Source organism: Apteryx rowi, unplaced genomic scaffold, assembly GCF_003343035.1.
Source record: "Apteryx rowi isolate R43461 unplaced genomic scaffold, aptRow1 scaffold_67, whole genome shotgun sequence".
Taxonomy (NCBI): Eukaryota; Metazoa; Chordata; class Aves; order Apterygiformes; family Apterygidae; genus Apteryx; species Apteryx rowi.
This window is the reverse complement of record NW_020450949.1, coordinates 2,177,404-2,195,992: the sequence shown is the minus strand read 5'-3', so window position 1 is coordinate 2,195,992 and position 18,589 is coordinate 2,177,404. Positions and strand designations below refer to the sequence as shown.

The following is an 18,589-nucleotide window of genomic DNA, read 5'->3' as shown; positions in this document are numbered from 1 at the left end:
CTGCGCTGCGCTGCGCGGCGGCGGGAGGGAAGCGCGCAGCAGGCGGGGCTGCGGCCGGGGAGCTCATCACATGAGTGGTCGGGCGGCAGTGCTGGAGGCCGCCGGGTGGTGACTGGGCGCCGCGGGAGGGGAGAGCGGCCGAGCTCGCTCCTGCTTGGCCCCGTGCTCTCCGAGCGGGGCCCTGAAACGTCGGCTCCAGTGTGTCCTCCCAGGGTGCGAAGGTTGGCTGGAGTTATGGATGCAGGTGGCTGAAGGACTGGGCGGTTTGTGAAGAGTCTGCTGGGAGCAATGGCAGTGGTGATATTCAGGGCAGGGTATTTCAGATAAAAGCATCTTATTGCTGGTCAGCGCCATATGTTACCACGAATCCCCTTGCTCAGGATGGCAGTGGTTTTGCTAGGTGAGCTTTTTGTTGGCAGCCTGCAAAGTGGAAATCCTTTCTTGTCTTGGCTAAAGATTTTTGCGATTTTCCTGGTAACACAACCGGATCGTGTGGATGCTCTGGACTGTGGGCCAGGAGAATATCCCATAGGTGCTGAGTGCTGCCCAATGTGTGCTGCTGGTATGTAAATATGGGTTCTTTGTTTGAAGTGCAATCCTGTGACTTTAAACTGTTCATTCACCATGTCCGCTTCTCAGGAAGGTGCCCTGATCCCTGCTGTGGGTCATGGGGTTGATCTGCTTTCTTTACTGTAGCTGTCTCTGCCTGTTGCACCCTGATGATAATCTTGCAACTCACGTCTGTGAGCATCACCCCAGAATGTCCTCTTCAAGCCTGCATTCAAGCTTCACTTGAAATAGCACTTTCATTTTGGGTTTTAGTTTTTGTTTTAGGATTATCTTTGCAATTGCTACTGCTGTTAGGATATTTCTGAGGTCCTTGTATTTCATCTATAGTAGTTATGCATGGTTTAATGCTGGTGTCAGTCCCTAGCCATGTAAGCTTTGCTAACAGAGCCACTTTTTTTGGTTGTTTTGTTTTTTAGGACTTCGGGTTTTCAAGCATTGTACTGCAAATTCCAGCACAACGTGCATACCTTGTGTTGAGGATACATACACAGATCATCCCAATGGTCTAGAACACTGCAGGAAATGTAAACTGTGTGATAAAGGTAAGGAGAATGGTAAAGGACCAGTTGAGTCCAAATGTTTTTTTCATGCCTTTCTCAGGTATGTTCTCCCCTTCCCATTTCTCCCCCCCATTCTCCAAATCCCCATGATTTGGTTAAAGTATGAAGAGTAGAGAGGTTCCTGTCACTGTGCAGGCCTCAGAAAGTTATTTACTTGGGGATGGAAGGCAAAACTGGCATAAATTTGAAGCTGGCACTATTGGAAGTATGGTCTGTAGCCTTCTTCATAAAATTTGAAGGCTGCTTTAGATTGCAGCATGGTGTCTAAAGAGCTGTCTTGGAATATTGGGATAAGGTGGGCTCCTCCCTCCTGGGCAGCTAATCTAAAAAACCTCTGAATTGGGAGTATTTTGCTTTTGCCTTGTAAGTCACTTAGCACAGATGTAAATGTGACACAAGATGCTGTGTCTGTGTGGGTGTGAGGAATGGGGTTCCCTTTATGCATCTAAAAAGGAGTTACCTTCACTAATTCTGTTAGTTCTGGTACTTTCCACCAGCGCATCAACGTGAGGCTGAATGTACGCTTTTGTTCTTGTATCTGTTGAATTTACTTATGTTAATACTGTGGTTGTACACGTGAATTTCTTTTAGGAGCCAATCTGGTGCCAGAAGTAGTATGTACCTCTACAAAGAATACAGTATGTGGCTGTCCCCCGGGATATTTCTGCAGATATTTGGGGACTGAAGGCTGTGAATTATGCCGACGCTACACTGTCTGCTTTCCTGGCACTATGGTGAAAGAAAGGGGTAAGCCAACACAGCATCTGTAATGTCCAAAAGCAAAACCTTCCTCTTGCAGAATGTATTTGGAGTTTGATTGTGAGGAAGCTGGCTGTCAGTTCATCCAGAAAAAAATACTGAAAAGTCAATGAGAATGTGTAGGGCCGGCACATGCTAGGGATGATGTATACTAGTCCGCTGTACTGACTGTAACTGCCTTTCAGAGGACCAGTGCACAGCTGAAAGCTTGCAGAATCCATATAAGTCCTAGATGCTGAGGTAGCTGATGTGGCCAAGGATTCTTTTTTCCATATGCAAAGGCAGAAGTGTGTGAGCTTCTGTCTATAGTGAAGAGTCTGCAGTAATCACTTGGTTGTTTACAAAGACCATGCTGAACTGAAGCTCCTTTTGGTCACATGTGCAGGTGGAAACCCTGTTGTCTTCTCCCTCGTAGGCACAAAGACCACTGACAATGTATGTAAAGCTTGTCCCCCTGGAACCTTCTCAGCAGCCAACATGTCATACAGCTGCGCACCATGGCCCGGGTAAGCAGCTCTTGGCTTTGTGTGCCTGGGACTGTTCTCATTAACTGTTGAGTCTGCATTGTGCTTTTTTTGAAACAGCAGTTTCCTGCTTCAGTAAGGCCCTGAGTATGGAATGCTGTTCCTATGTCCCTGCCACTCTTTCTTGGGAAGAAACTTTCTTGGGAGAAGCTTAACTTCTCTCTTACTTACAGACTCACTAACATGACAGATTTAGCCTTCAGCCCCTTGTCCCAACTTATCACTGCACAGGGGACTCTCAAAGAGCTCCTGCAGAGCTGGATTTGGACCCAGGAGGAGCAGTGCACTCCTCCAGGTACCTGGGTTTCAATAGACATGTCCCTTAGTTACAGTGGAACAGATGAGAGTTTGCTTCCGAGGAGAACCAAATTGCATTTACATGTATTAAAACGAAGAGGTAAAAGTCAGCTCCTCCTTTGATTAGCCACCAAGTCGGAGAGACTTTGTGAATGCCCCGGGATAGGGGTGTGTGATGAAAATAGTGTGAAGTTTGCTGACACATTCCAATGTGAATATTTCTTTCCTCACATCAGGCTCAAGGAGAATGGCCTGGTACAAGAAAAGGAAGGGACTCCTCCTTCGGATGCAGTTTGTTCAAATTGCCTCCCTGTTACTGCTATTGTTGGTGCTGTTGTTGGAATTGCGCTAGTTGCTGTTGCAGCTGGCCTTATATATATCTGGCAAAGGAGGAAGAGGAAAAATTATGTGCCACGTAAGTAAGCACAGCATACGTCTAAAGGGGTAGTTTTGCAATAGTTAATATTCTGAAGAGTAGTCTTTGTTTCACTAAAAGATGTTGAGCTATAATCTTAACAGCCAATTAGAGATGATCTATAAGGAAATTGCACCATTTCTGTGTGCCACAGTTAACCGGTTGTATTGATGCCTCCCTTAGAGGCTGTGCCTGTGCGGGCTCACCACTGAACCACTTTTATGTACATCTAAGGACAAGCTAACATGATTAGAAAATGCATTAGTATAAAATTCATCTTACTGCATTTTGATGGGACTGTTACCTTTTCTTTGCAGCGGTGCAGGAATCAGGGGTGAGTAGCTCTTCTTTTTTTCGTATGTTGAAATCTGAAATAGGTTTTTGTTTAGTGTTTGCATGTGCTATGCGTTTTATGGGCTCAGTGTGTACCGGAGGAGCTTGTGGATAAGGGGAATGTCTGCGAGTTCCAGAATCCCCAAGGCAATGCAGTATAAGCTCATTTTATGTGATTCTCGTTAGGGCACTTGGGATCTAGTCCCAATGCTGTCATTATCTCATGACATTGTCTAAGAATGGATGTCCAAGGGGATTTAGGAGATGGACTCCTACTGAAAAATAGGAGTCTGTCTTATACAACTGTGTTTACTTCTCTCTCCATTCCATGATATTGTATATCCTCTAAAAGTTTCTAATAGCTATTTGCAAGATCTGAGATTTGTGCAAAAGATGGGGTCATGTTTCGTAGGAAAAACGTTGAATGGACTGTATAGTTTGCACTTCTGATCTGAGAGAGGACCAGCAATAACTCTTGGTCTTAAGGAAGGAGCAAATGAGAGCTCAAGCTGTTAGTAGTGAAAATAACAGGCATTTGCCTAATAGAAGCTGACTCTTCATACTCTCTGTTTGTCATGTTTTAAAGAGTGGACAGCAGGATCAGGCATTGATGTTATCCGTGGAGAATGGGGATCAAACAACTGTTCCTGTGCAGGAGACTGGTGCCAGTTCTGAAGAACCCAATTCCTGAATAGACATTTTTGTCTGAACTGTTGCAGTCAATGGAGATGGCAAAGAAAATTTTTCCCAAACGTTCATAGGGAAGAAGACAGCTTATTGGCTTCAAAATAAAAAGGAGGACCTACAAAGGAGCTAAGAAAATAGCCAGCTCTAATAGTATCTTCTGAAGCATCAAAGCTGAGTGATCAAGGACACAGCACTGGTCAATATTGCCAGAGGTTTTAAAGCTCCTTCCTTTTACATCCTCACTTTATGGAATAATGGCCTGTGTGGTGCTTCAGGCATTTCTTGATTAATACACCTGGAGTTTCCTTCTTTCTTTCCAGCTTGGACAGTAATTACTTGGTATGCAGGTAATTATTCCAAAATGTTTCTGTGGGAAAAGATTATATTTTTTTTGTTTTAAAGACACCGCATAACATCTACATAACACATTTCCCAAACAAATTTTGTACATATTTTACCTTTTAAAAAGTGAAGATTGGGAAAAGGAATCTAGTACTGAAAGAAACACGTAGCTTTTAATCACCCTTCATAAATGAAATGTACACACTCGCTGTCTTTTGCTAGTCACCTCTGCTCAAATCTGTGATCATGTGTTACAACAAAAAAATCTTCAGGTCTCGCATGAACATTATGTCTAGAAGTAAAGTTCTTAACAATGAAATTGCATTGTCCTTGTAAGGAACCTTCCCATTAGCTGAACAAGTGAAACCCCTGAGCTTCTTGGTTATTGGCATTCTATTAGGGAAAAGTATTATTCTTATAGAACAACATGACGGAAGTAGATTTCTGAGGAAGGTTTTGGTGAAGATAATAATGCTTTATTTATCAGCTCAGCCTGAGGTGAAGACTTTTGTATGGAAAGAGGTGTGGAAGAGATGCAGAGGGGCATGGAGAAGACAGATGATGGATGCAGTGGGAGGCCTGGAGGAAGTCCTGGGGCTGATGGTGTGAGCAGTAGAGGAAGAGCTACCGAGATGTATTATGAAAGCATCAGAGTGACAGAGTGAGAAGCTTGTGTTACACAGAGTGCAAAAGGAACTATTGGCAGAATTGCAGAGAGGCTGACATGGGAAATGTCTTTGTAGTTTCATTTTGAATGGCTCTAAGGAAGAGTAGAGGATTATAAGGGAAAAAGGAGAACAGCTTGCAGTAATGGAGAGGGTTTGCCTGTGTTTTTGCTGCATTGAAAGAATATCTCTGAGTTCATGTTCACCCATGCCATGGATCTAGAGGCCACTGCTCTTCATCCAACGAACTCGCACACCACTTTCCCATATGACTACGAGGAATGGAAGAAAATGGGAAATGGTAGTCTTTTTACTTAGGGAAAATATGTGATAGACAGCTGCTGCTTTTTTTTTTTTTTTTTTTAATCTTTGCTAGTTCTTTCAGCAGAATTAGTTCTGTATCTTTTCATAAAATAATGACATTTCAGAAGTGCACTCAACATTACAATTTCTAAGAATGCCTATAGGTGGCTATACAAAAGTATAACAATACTGTAAATCARGCTGCAAGCAATAGACAGTTAAAGGTTTTAGACAATGCTTTAAAATTCCTTAAAAATTTCTGCTCAATATGTGCAGATCTGTCCAATGAAGAAATTCAAATTCTAAGAATGAAAATGTCTTCCTGATTCTTTTTTTTTTTAAGACTTTTTTTAAGGCCCAATAAAAGTCCTGTTTATGCAAACCTGTGCCTTGCAGTAATCATGGAAGTGCAAACTGTCCACAATTTCTTTTACTCCACGCTATTTTTACATAAAAAAGAACGCCTGTGGTATTTACAGTTCCAATGTCAAAGCTCTGAGAGTGACTAAACCCCGAAGCGATCCAGGCTCATTGATTCTTGGGTGTGTGCTGCAAGCCATATAGAAAGAACTTGACTAGCCCTGACTACACTGCGTTTTGGAGTCAGTCAACTACTTTYGGTAGCTAAATATGTGACTAGTCAGGCAGGCAGTTCTAACATACCATTCTGAATGTCAGTAGTATCTGACAAATGCATTATTAGTTTTGTATAATGATTTGCCACTTTTGTGGCAGGTCTGATATGACTTACTGGATAGGTCACAGTGAACAGTAAAGATAYCCACTGGGCAAACACAGTTTTTTACCTGACCTTATTTCTCTAAATTACTTCTTTGGTAGCTGGTTTATGTTTCATAGCGTTGGATGTTTTCCACCATTTGGCTCACTGTAGAATGTGCTAACTGTTAACCACTAGTTGTTCCTCTGTAATGCGTGTGTATGAAGAGTTACTTCCATTGCTGAGTAAAAAACTTTCTTTAGCAAACTGTCARATAAACTCAAAACCCCAAATGGAAAGAGTTCAGAAAACAGCATCAAGAAAATTTCAGGCCTGTCTGTGGCTACATGCCAACCATGGGGTAAGTACTGGCTGTTTTTCATCTTCTTATAACTTAACCTCACTATTAAAGACCTGCTTTGGCAGTGGTAGCATCCTGCTTCTTGCACCTGCACTAGTGATATGTGTGGCTTTGAACAGACTTCAAATCTTACAGCTTTGCAACTCGCAGTACTGCTTTCAGCTCATATGTAGCAGGTGTTACTCTGCACCTTGCTGGCTGACATGTAGGTTGTTTTCTTAAATGCAAATTGTGAAATTCGTTACCGGGCAGTAACATTTCTGACAGGATGCCTGGCTTTTTGGCTGGCATAGATCTTGCTCAGAATATGGTGGTATTCAGGTCTGAAATTTCATTGCTGTTCATCTTTGCGTAATCTAGATCTGTTAATTCTCACCTTGGGTTAATTAGAGTTTGTAAATCATTTTGTAAACCTCAACCGAAAGGTGCTAGACATATGTAAACCTTTTATAGGTGTTGCAAATGTGCTGGCAGGCTGCTGGACTATGGGCTGTCTGGTCACCTTACAGTTTGTGGTTTGCTTTTTTTTTTTTTAGATGATCATGTTAGCATACACCAGATCTTAAGTTATTCAGCATTACTTCTTCACTGAGATGAACTTTTAATTAAATAGTTACAAAAGCAGATGAAGATCTTCAGAAGGGAGAGTAGCTAAATATTCAGTGCTGTCATTTGGAGGAGTGATTTATCTTAATGTTTAGGCAGCAATAACTCCCATAATCTCCTTACAAGGAAATATCTGTCCTCCAGCCCAGTAATTATTAGGTGGTCAGAAGTTGGAGACAAATAATAAAAGGGGGGAATTTCCTGTGCTTCCTTCTCTCCCTGGCCCCCACCAACTTACTTGCTATTCTCTTACACAGGGTTCAAGTTCAAGTCCTGAATCAGCTGGAGGTGTACAATACAGTGTCGCAGCCAGGCCCGCTTCACTGCTTGAGACACTCGCAGCCTGACTCCTCTGCCCTGCTGTCTTTCAGTAGCAGGTACTACACAGGCTCTTATGCAGCTTGGGCGTGCGTTTACAACATCTGACTGTTGCAAATGTCTTAGAATTCCTTTTRAACAGACATACATTATGCCTCTCTTCTGCAAAATTTGCCAGATCTTTATTCTTGCCTGCCGTTATTTCACAGGTACACAGAATACTTCCTGATTCCAGTACAAATATTCCTATGTGAACAGTCCCTGTCCATTCATTACCCTCTTCACTAATGATGTCTTTTTGCAATCTTCCTCACTGCCTTTTGTCTCATGACTGGAGTCCCACTTAACTTGTTCCGGGATGCTGCAGGGAGCTTCTTCCACCTGCTTATTTTATGCTCCTGCTTATTTTTTGCTGTCCCTCGGCTATTGCATATGCCCTGCATGCTTGTAGCCCGCTGTAACTCCTGCATTCTATTACCTAGCTCTGCCCTCTTCCCTCACTAGAGGGAAGCTCGCTCCTCTTTGAAGTGGTAGCTAACTTTTATCCCATACAGATGGTAAGGAGGTGCGTCCTGGCTTCTTGACTCATGCAAGTCCCGGGAGTACAGATGATGGTCTTAGCAAACCCTGTGAAATCCAAAGGGGAAAGGAAAGTGAGTGCCTCGGAGCTGGTGTGGTTGTACCTGGGCATAGCTGCCGTGGATCTAGCTAAAGTGGCAACTAATAAGCTGAAGCAACAGGACTATCAGGCAAAAACAGCTGACAGGAAGGCAGGGTCCTTGGGTCTCCATTCCGCAGAAGGGCAACGGGTCCCTTTCACATTTGCTTCTCTCTATAGAGGTGAGCAGAGCTCTGGGACAAAAGCTCCTCTTGGAGTTGTTTTGGCGTGTTATTGAAGTACTCACAGGTATGACTGCTGGGCGTATAGCAGCCTTCTTCAGAACAGGGTTTCTGTGATCTTTCCCCTACCCCTTCTCTATCCACAGAACAGAGCTTATCATCAGTCCACAGTGAATTTTCTGGTCAGTTGGGTTGAAGTATGGCTATGTGGTGTCTTTTCATTAAGTTGTGATGTGACAGGTGTCATAAGCTTATTGCGTATATCCCTTGATCACCATTAGATGCCATCTTTAAAACAGCCTGGAAACATAACTCCTTCATGACTCCTGAGACTGGAGAGACAAGACTTGTAGGGAGAAGTAACCTATGATTAGATCTCTGGGACTAACACCACAGAGAACATTTCTGCTTGTATCTCCTGCTGACTTGAGAAACTAAGTTAGTCCTGCTGACCACTGGAAAGACCCTTTAAGAGATACTGCCAGACAGTTGGGCCTGGGTAGGAACTCATGATTTCTATGACTGCATTTGAGGCAAGACAATGTAGATAAGCTGGGAGCTTTGCACCGGTAACAGGAGAAGGGATGCAGCATCAGATGAGGATCAGCAAATAATCAAGCCACAAAAAGCATGTCGGGTGCCTGCCATAGCAGCAGCGTGTGTAATATCTGAAGCAAATGTGTGTGTTTGGTGTACTTGGAGTCTGAAAAACTTGCTAAATGTTTGGTGTGTCTTTTCATGTGTTTTAGAAGTTGGAACCTGATGCCACCAGGTGGCGGCATGGGAGAAGGAAATACTCTATTTCCTCTCATTCTGGAAAACCTGATATCTGTTTCTTCCTCCTAAGTGTGTAGCAAAGCTTCCCTAAGGCTTAATGGTTGTCTAGGAATCTAGAATGGAGTGAGATCTGTAGCCAAACATCTCCAGGTACAGAATTTTTCCACTGGGGTAAAATACTTTCTGCAGGAGCTTGAGATTTCTGTCTAATTGCATGTATTTGTCCACCACTTCAGTTGCTTGAGGTGCTATGTTGTGGCTGAGGGTGGGGGGGTATTAGAGAGGGCTAAAATGCAGGCTGTTCCCTGAAGTGTCTGACTGAGAACAGATACAAACATATGTTAGGCATAGCTTAGCCTGGAAGTAATAGGCTGTAAATGACAAACAAAGTACTTTGTGTGTAACCCAGGCTTCCTGGCTGTCAGATTTTTTTTGGCTTGGGTAGGACACAGTATGTGGTTGGAGAACACTGTGTCTGAAAGCTCTGTGGATTATGAATATGCATCTTGTTACTTCCTGGAGTGCATAAGCTCTGTTTCAGTAGTGGGAGCTCTGGATTATTGGGTATATATTTTGAAATTATTACAGGCCTTGTTTTGGTGACAAACAGTTGCATTCTTAACTAAGACTATATACATTATTTCCTTTGCAGGTGGAGAAAAGATGGTCTTGTAAAGGACTCCCCAAGTGACTACGTTCCTTTGAAAACAACCGTGAAAAGTCATGATAAATCTATGACAGCTGAAGAAAGCATGAAACCTCAGGGAGGAGCAGTTGTTGCTTGTAGCTGAAATTGGTGTCCTGATTTAAAATGGGCAAACTAGTTGTAGCCTAAACTTTACCTGATTACAGGATAAATGATGATGAATGTCAAATAAGCATAGCAGATGGTCCCTGTACCACCAGAATTGGGACTCAAACATAGAATGCTGGTAAGGCTGTGCTCTGCCCACTCTAAAGCTTGTGTTCACAAGTTGGGAATGTACCTGCTGCCACCAGTAACGTGTGACATAATTGTCAGATGCTAGACTGTTCATGCTGCTCATCTGGATGTTTGATTATACCATGTGATATTTAGCAAGCTGTACTGAAAAATTTTATGTGACAGACTGGAGGCTTTTGAAGCTTGGTCAAGTCAGCACCAGCATCTTGCTAGAAAGGTGTTATCTCTGCTCTGAGCTTTGAATTGGCAGTTGAGTTAAACTTATATGCGAGGGAAGCTTGCAGATGGAACAGATGTCAGACACCTAGAAACCTAATACTATGAAGTGAACTAAGCACACAGTAACAGACCCTGCTTAACAAGCCACTGTCCTCGTTTGGAAGAGCCCTCTGCATTTATCTCTTTGTAGATGTTCACTCGCTGATGGTTTAAGGTCAGTGAAACTCCACCGCTGACTCTGTCCTCAACTTGAATCATTTCTCACTTATGGTAGCAGATCTCCTCTTCTTCTGTGACCTTTGTGCTCTTTTCAAGAGGCCTCTGGACAAACCTTTCCAGATATGCAGCTTTCATTTTGTAAATAGAGCTGTGGAGCTTGTGTGTCAGCTTTCTAGCCTTTCAGCTCTTTGGATTTGCAGGGTAGACTCTTGTCATTTTAGTGTTGAATTCTGTATACCTATCTGTCTTAATACTACAATATGTAATTAACACTGTTTCAACCTACTGCTTAAAGGGAAGTGCCTGTTCAGATGTATTTGTGCCTAAATGAATCCTTGGTAAAACTGGTTTAACAAAAGCATGCCTGGTGATTTAGCATTTCTTCCCCCTCACCCTTTAATCTTTCCCCGGAGCACTCAAACAAGGCTTCTGAGACTTGTCGGTTGCTTGATAGAGGCTGAAGAGGAGATGCGTCAGGGGCTCTGCAGTTCTTAACTGGACCTTGTACTGCCTCCTTGCTTTTTCTGACTTGTGCTCTGCTGCCTGTGCTATGTAAAAACATGTGAATGATGAGCGTTCTTTTTTTACACCATACCTATAAGGCTGCCAGTCAGCCACTGCCTCAGTCTGGTGTTCAGTCTTCTCTGTCCAGAATACTGTGGTATGTCAGACTTTGGATTAGGAGAAGTTGTTGCAACTACTGAAGCAATGCTCTCCAAACTTAAGAGAGGAAAGACAGCAGCTTGTTGGACTTTGCATGTATATTCTTTATTGCTCCTCCTGAAGAGTGTGGTATGTGTAAACAGCTCCTCATGAATCACTTGAACAACAGCTTTCTAAACTAGTAAAATTATCCGCAATTGTCCTTAGCTGCTCACTTACACATGAAATGATTTTAAACTAATTGTATACAACTCCTGAGACTGGTGGATGTGGGAATAGGACAGCAGTTAGTGATGCACCCTAGTCTTTATTTGCCATTAAATTTAATAAAAGTCACTGATGTTTTGCTTATGGAAAAGGTAAGTAAGTTTTTTATCAGGTTAACTAACATTCTTAACTCCGGAGGTGGGGGAGGAAAATCCATTTCTTAGTATCAGAATTAACTCTTTGCAAATGCCTGGGAGGGAATGGGGGTAACTTGAAAAGAAATTTGGGGGGGAGGGGGGAGGCTTTTTTTTAATTTAGATGTAGTCTGAAATAGTAGAAGTTCTCCTTAAATAATGTCTACTTTGCCTTGTAGAATTAGAAACACCTCTGATTTACCTTGTTGATTCTGGACAGTCCACAAACTCTTTAAGAGAAGAGTGTGGACATCACAGCTTGAAATGACTTAGGCTGTTCCCCTCTGCAGATGGTGATTTTTCTCCCCCTTGCTAAATTCTCAGATAATAACACAATTGTACCAGTCTCAGTGGGGTACACTGCACAGAGGTTGGTAAGGGGTGAGACCAGTGCCTTGACAGTGACTACTGGGGCCCCAGAGAAGTGCAAAAGGAGCTGTTTTCTCAATTGCTTGGTCTGTGAGAATGGGGCTAAGCTTCTGGAGGAAACATGAAGAGTCTCTGGCTTATCTTTAATATCTTTGTGGCAGGAAATAACTGACCAAAAGGAAGTACAGGAATTTATCCTATATCTGTTTAAATACTTCTGCATATAAGAGCTGTCTTAATTGCACTGAAGGAAATGCTTTTTTCTCCTCTTCAGCCTGTTGTGTCACTGGGGTGCTGGCTTTCTGTGCCCTTCTCAAAATTTTGGAAAACCTCAAATCCTCGATCATCTTCTTAAGTGTGGTAGCATCCTACCAGCTTATGCATAATGCTGTGGGGCAGTAGGACTAGCACCAGACCTGTCTCTGGGTGGTACCTGATAGCAGAGTGCACTGATGCCCTCCTTACTCATTTCTAGACAAGTTGCTCTGTGATCCATTAAGCATCAAAGTCTTATCAGGCTTTGCAAAGGCAGCCTGCTGCARTGCAGCTGATGAGGTTTGACAGTGGATCTCTAGAGTTGTCATAGCATTAGTGCCTTGCTATAGAGCTGTTTCAGTGTCAAGGATCCCTGCTTGGAAGCTAAAACTGAAAGTTTCCCTTCCTTTGAACCCAAAGACAGTAACATACAGCAATACAATGCTTCATTTCATTTAATGTGTGTTGCAGGAGGACAAGACTGAAGGCATGAAGTGTCGTTAGCGTCCATGTGGCTTACAAGCTTTCAAGAATCCTATTTTGCTGGTTGCTGCCTGCACATGATTATATGCCATGGAAAAGTAACAGTTGTCAGTAGGGAGTGCCATTTCCTAGTTTACTTAAACTGACTGTGAGCTTCTCTCTGTTCGCGTTTCATCAAGGTCACTGGCAGCTAGCGTGATGTAGGGGGCTTTAACTGTGGAGGGGAGGTGTGACTGTGGAGCCAGCAATAGGGATAAAGTAGAAGGGCATGTGTAGGACTTTAAAGGGAGGTTTTAGCTTATGCACTTGGGTTGTGCTGGCACAGACACAAAGTGACAGATGGAAAGATTCTTCTGCAGGTGGGAGGCTTAGCAAACTTGCATGAAAAAATAAGTAACTTCCATGTGCTGTAATAATAACTTGGAACAAAACCTCCCAGGCACATTTTAATTATCCCTTTAGCAGTTGCATGTGCCAGAACTTCTAATTGCACATCTCCAGAGCTTAGTGATTTTGCAGAGTAATTAACTTATCAACCATGTGAACCTCCTCCACCTGACCTCTGCACAGTTGTATGCTCTTTCCCTTGCTTGGCATATATGCAGTGTTGTCGCTTTCCTGAGTTTCCTTGCAGTAGGCAGCTACTGTCTAGCAATCTAGTATCAGAGTTTTATAGTCCCTCTGTCTTAAGTCTTAAGTGAATGAATGCAAAATATGTGATTCTCAAGGACAAAACTGTCCCATGAATATGGTAACAAAGAACAATAGCTTCTACTTTCAGATAAGGATTATGTGCACATCTTACTAGCCCTAGGAGCGTTTCTGATAACTATATAATAAATGCTAGGTTAATATTACTGTAATAGTTATAGTATAGTTATAGCTGTTATAGTATTGTAATAACTGTTAATAATACTGTATTACTGGTCACAACTTTGGTAGACTCTGTACTCCCCTGTAATCTCATGGTTTTGCTCTTGTGCATAACTGACCTGCGTCATGAGCAAGAGACCTTTCCAGCATGTTGGGGACATCCTGGGCTATATTACCTGTTCCCCAAACATAATCACTTCTGTATTTCTTGCAGTGCAATGAAGAGGTCTACATCAGATGACGAAAAACAACAGCAAGAAATATCTAAGCAAAAATGAAGCCACAAGGATGCTTTTTGTTCTCTTACTCTCTATTTGCGGTAAATTTGCCTCCTTGCATTAATAGTCTTGTATCATAGCTGAACCACTGCAAATATGAGTATTATATGTAACAAGATACTGAGCCAGATCCTATCTATGAATTTTTGATATTGTTTATATTGGCAATCAACAGTATGTATTGATTTTTTGCATTTTATTCATATGTTGTCTCTTGGATTTTACATTAAAAAGCTCCTCCTCAAATTCCCTTTTCTTTTCAGATCTTCTGCCACTAAAAGATACAGACTACCTGATTTTTCTGTCCATAAAGAAGAATTCTAATTGTAGTTTGTCCATAGGTGCAGTTACTGGTGACTTATTAGAATTGTTACGCTACTGACCAGTCTAGTACTTAAAATGTCACTCTCTTCTTAATAACCTTAGAATAAAACCCATTTTCATGAGGGCAGGCAAACTGCCTGAACCTGTTACAAAAATCTGTGTTTGTCAGTCTAATCTAGACCTGATTATTAGGGTGAATCTCTAACCAGAAACTGGCAAAAGGAACAGTATGTTGACAGCATAGCATGACTCCCTTGAGAAAAACTGTACAGTACGTTTTGCTTCACCCAGAAATGATGCCTGCAGGGTTTTGTAGCTTAGACTCAGTCCCTCAGGGTAGATGTAAATTAACATCATTTAAGCTTCACGTAGGCAACATACTGGGGGGAACTTAACGCTAGGATAACTTTTTTTTTTTCTCAGAACAAGCTGAGAGCATAGGTGTCTATTACTATGAGAGCTAGGGGACAAAGACTCCTAGGGCATCTCAAAGCCAGGACACTTTTCCCTGAGAGCCCTGTTGTGCTGTGARCACCTGGCTTTTAAAGGCTTGCGAGGACAGAGGAAAGAAAGGCACTTTAGCCAACTTAGTTTACAGGAAGAGCCACATGAAAATATCAGATACACAAGGGAAATGGTCTTTAATTACCTGAATATGGAATTTACTTATATTGTGTGCACACAAATAATACAGCATGGAAAATCGGGGTAAGTGAAGATAGTGAAGTGAGGCAAAGCTAGTGAAGATAGACAAAATGCACTTAAATACACTTTATTTTACCTGCCACCATACACAAATAATTAAATAATAAAAACTAATTTATCAGAGCACTTCACTCTCTTGTAACCAGTCGTTTAATGTTTAAAAAAAATTAAACTCCTTCAGCTAGGAAGTAGTGGTCAAATGATCTTTCTGTGAGCATCAGTTTCAGATGCGATGAGAAAGATGAACCTCACTTAACGGCCAGAATAAAATTTGGACAGCATTTCATTCAAACAAGGGTTGCAGATCACGTTGAGTGTTGTAGAGATACAGAACACACTTGAAATATAAAGTTCCTACCTTAATACAAGTATGATCCAATCCAGGAGCAAATGCAAACCTAGTATGTATGACAATCAGTTTTACAATGCATGGAACAGGCACACTGGGTTAATTAAAGAGCAAAAACACTTTTAAAGTGAATGAAAACCAAAATGGAATATAATTAGACTTGTCTTGAACATCCAGGTGCAAACATCTTAGAGCACAGAACTTAGTCTTCATAATTCTCTCCAGATCCTTGATGTATTGGCATCTTTCCTTTTTAATGGTTGTGCATAGAGAATAACATAACTGGCATGAAGCCTTATAGGACATCAGAATCTCACCAATCCACTGCTACATCTGTAATCTACTTACATGGTTCTAGTTGTGGAACGAGTCAAAAGCTGGTGGTTAGTCATAGCTTGAGTTGAACCTGGATTAATATCTACATTAGTTACTGTCCATTTGTGTTTTACAGCGTCTGTGTTATCTCCTAACCTAGCCTTTTCACTTGTATCAGTTTCCTAAAACTTTAAGTATATGATTTACTATGATATTGCATGAAACTGTTTCATCTCCTGTTGTGTTTTGCTAGCATCCTTAAAGAATCTGACTTCAAATGACTTTGATGGTCAATATTAGAGAGAACTAGAACTTACCAGAACTGACAAGTAGTAAATGTAGTGCTACTGTGCTAAAGTAAAGTGCAGCTACTGTGAATTTTGGGGGTTTCATATCCTAAGCTAATCTAGCACTGAGTGAAAGTACCAGGAATGCACAGTACCTTATCCTACTATCCAACAGGAAATAAACATCATCTTACACATCTCAGTAGAACCACAAGTTTTAACATATGAAGCCCTTGAAACTGTATGGAGGCATGAGCAGGACACCTGTGTGCCAGGTTCTGTATCTCCAGGTTTCCTTTAGGAGCTTTTAAAGTCACTTAGAGTGAACTTAATCCTAGTGTAGAAAAATGTGATTTTTTTTTTTTTTTTTTTTAAAGAGGGCTCTTGGAGCTTGTCAGTGCACTCTCCTGGTCATTTCTTTTTTGTTTTCAGTGTGGATCAGTTCTTCTAAGGTCATCAGGCACTTCCAGCAATTCCTGTCTGAAAAACTATGTTTTTCTCCCACTTATCTGCCTTGAATCTGGATCTTTGTTTGAATTAACATGGTCAAGTGCAATTCTCCTCAGTTAATGGACCTAGCTGAAATTAACAAAAAAGCAAAGTGTAATTCAGGTGGCGTTCCCTTGGGGAGGTCCATGTATATAGTCATCTGAGGTGCACCACAGAAACAAATTCGATTTGAAGCGGTTTTTGTATTACTGTTAACTGAGGTGAAGGCCAAATTATGTCTGTGCTTTGTGTAATATTTGTTTGCATTAGACAGCTCTATTGGTGGGTGCTGAACAGTCTGTTCTGAATCTTTGGGGGAGATATTAAATGAGCATTCAATAAACTTGCAAATAAACCCTATCTTACTACTTAGTCTCTCCTCTATATATCACTCAAACTTTGAAGGGCGTAGAAGAGAGGTTAATCCCTGAGGTAATGCCCATTCCTTGAGAAAATAATCCTCTAAGATTACTTCTAAGATAGAAATTAAATGTAAATGAACTATATGTTCTCACCTGCAGTAAAAGCTGTAATTAATTTATAGACTGATTTCACTTTAGCGGGTAAAACTAACATTCATGCAAAAATTACAAGGGCTTCATTCAGTGACCTAGCCAGCTCTTATTGTCAAATGGCCAGAATATTTCAGTGGGTCCTCTCTTATGGGCCAAGCTGTTACCTCTAAATGATTTCCATTTCCTTCCATGGTATTTAGATAATCAAACGTTTTGCTAGTGGTGCACTAACTAAAAACTTTAAGCAATTGAATAATGTGATTTGGCACTTCATAAGCTAAGCACTAGTAGTGATCATCTTGCTTTCCAGTGATTTGTATGCTAGAAAGAAAATCATTTGCAAGAAGAATATTTAAAATCCACTATTAAGGATTGGCAGTTTAACATAATATCATTATATCAGAGCACTTACTGAAGAAAGCCACCCAAAATTTTCTATAGTAAACTGCTTGCTGAATTGGCAACTGTGAATTTTTTTTAATTAGAAATTAATACTTGTTACATTTTCAAGTGCAAATATTGAAAAATAGCCTATGGCAAAATGAACAGGCACAGGTTTAAAAATAGTGTAGTTGTTTCCATGGATACGTTTGCTCTTTGGCAAAAAGTATATTATACACTTCTACAAGAATAAGCGTCATCTTAAATATATCTCTGGAGGGAGGGACCCTGTAATTTTAACCATAACAATAGAATTTGTACTTTTAAAAAAAACGTGATCTTTCTACCTCACTTCAAGGTCATGTTACAGTTGGTCTTTGGAGCAGAAGAACTCAAGTACAGTAGAGAGTGCAGCTTTGTGTTAAGTCAGCAGCCAGCAGGCATTTTAACATATAGCTCACTTTGTAAAATATCAAGACAAATAGCAATCTCATACAACAAAGCAGTAATCAAAGTGCAAGTGGACAGTGTTACACAGACAGCACAAGAATTTAAATTACCTCTAGCCTGAATTTGGAAAAAAGCACCAGAAACTGAACCAGACTACTGAAAAATAGTTTGGTGAAACATCTCAAACAGGTTTGCTGAGTCTCAGAAGGTGTAACTGAAAGACACATTAAAATTGTTGTTTCTTGCTGAAAAATAGATGTATAGGGTTTTTTTTGTTGTTGTTGTGGTTTTTTTTTTTAAGAACTAGTCTTTGTAACCCTGATGCGATAACTTAGTAACAGTCAGGATGTCATTTGAAACAGTCATATTTATTCTGGAGCATACTGTGGCTTTCAGCCCAGCCCATCAGTCACTGAGATACTTGCATACTTCCCAGTGGAAATGTAAGAGCTTCAGTGCTGTAGCTTCTTTGATTCTCACTACAGTAGCTGCACCGTTAGCCTTGGCTGTGACTGAACAGGAGAACATCAGGCACATCATTGGCATATTTTATCACCAGAGTATTTGTCATTCTTGCCAGTTTTCTRTTTGGCTACCACACTCTACATTTCTCTGAAGGATGCATGGCTGTACCCTTTTTACAATGGAACGCCTCTGAGAAGGCCTCAAAGTTCTGCAAAGATCCCATCACCCTAAACAAAGAGAAGGAACTTATTTACATGGATGCAGTGCATGGAGACCATTGCTCTGGAAAACAGTAAGCCATATACATGAAGTGAATTAGAATCAGATACTTCAATTACAGTCTCAGAGTATGGGACATTCTACTTCTATGCAAGGAGAACATAGCTAATATGACTAATGAAATTCTAGAACAAACAGACGGCCTATTAAGTGGATTCTGGTGCATTCTCTGTAGTTTGGCAAATTCACTAGGCCAAGTAAAGGAATGTACCCTTCAGCAGTTTCCTGGAAGGTATTGGAGAAATTCTGAAA

The 18,589-nt window shown here is 41.2% G+C and overlaps 2 protein-coding genes across 19 annotated transcripts in view; one reads left to right on the top strand and one right to left on the bottom strand.

Moving 5' to 3' along the window:
• Positions 1–86: 86 nt before the first annotated feature.
• On the top strand, positions 87–16,607 carry TNFRSF14 (TNF receptor superfamily member 14). Of its 17 annotated transcripts, none has more exons than XM_026085589.1 (13): positions 87–244; positions 457–562; positions 987–1,112; positions 1,722–1,877; positions 2,305–2,395; positions 2,947–3,125; positions 3,443–3,459; positions 4,045–6,534; positions 7,398–7,517; positions 8,013–8,111; positions 9,048–9,225; positions 9,728–10,451; positions 12,616–16,607. In XM_026085589.1, the coding sequence occupies exons 1-8, from the start codon at positions 239–241 to the stop codon at positions 4,147–4,149; spliced, it is 786 nt and encodes a 261-aa protein (XP_025941374.1). In that variant the 5' UTR covers positions 87–238; the 3' UTR covers positions 4,150–6,534; positions 7,398–7,517; positions 8,013–8,111; positions 9,048–9,225; positions 9,728–10,451; positions 12,616–16,607. The 17 variants fall into 17 exon arrangements, with proteins under 17 accessions (XP_025941374.1, XP_025941372.1, XP_025941380.1 ...); XM_026085587.1 differs by having other exon boundaries at positions 8,013–8,298; XM_026085595.1 differs by lacking the exons at positions 8,013–8,111; positions 9,048–9,225 and having other exon boundaries at positions 4,045–4,492; positions 6,437–6,534.
• Positions 15,648–18,589, bottom strand: part of MMEL1 (membrane metalloendopeptidase like 1) — a 32,728-nt gene continuing 29,786 nt past the window's right edge. For both annotated transcript variants that reach the window (XM_026085583.1, XM_026085585.1), the window contains exon 22: positions 15,648–18,285. In XM_026085583.1, coding sequence (XP_025941368.1) covers positions 18,186–18,285 — 100 coding nt within the window. In that variant the 3' untranslated portion in view covers positions 15,648–18,185. The remainder of the gene's footprint in view (positions 18,286–18,589) is intronic.

Bases quoted from the DNA above. Each gene is read 5' to 3' on its own strand.
- TNFRSF14 (XM_026085595.1), top strand. The intron at 563-986 runs GTATGTAAATAT...TTTGTTTTTTAG, and splicing joins CTGCCCAATGTGTGCTGCTG to GACTTCGGGTTTTCAAGCAT. The intron at 1,113-1,721 runs GTAAGGAGAATG...AATTTCTTTTAG, and splicing joins ATGTAAACTGTGTGATAAAG to GAGCCAATCTGGTGCCAGAA.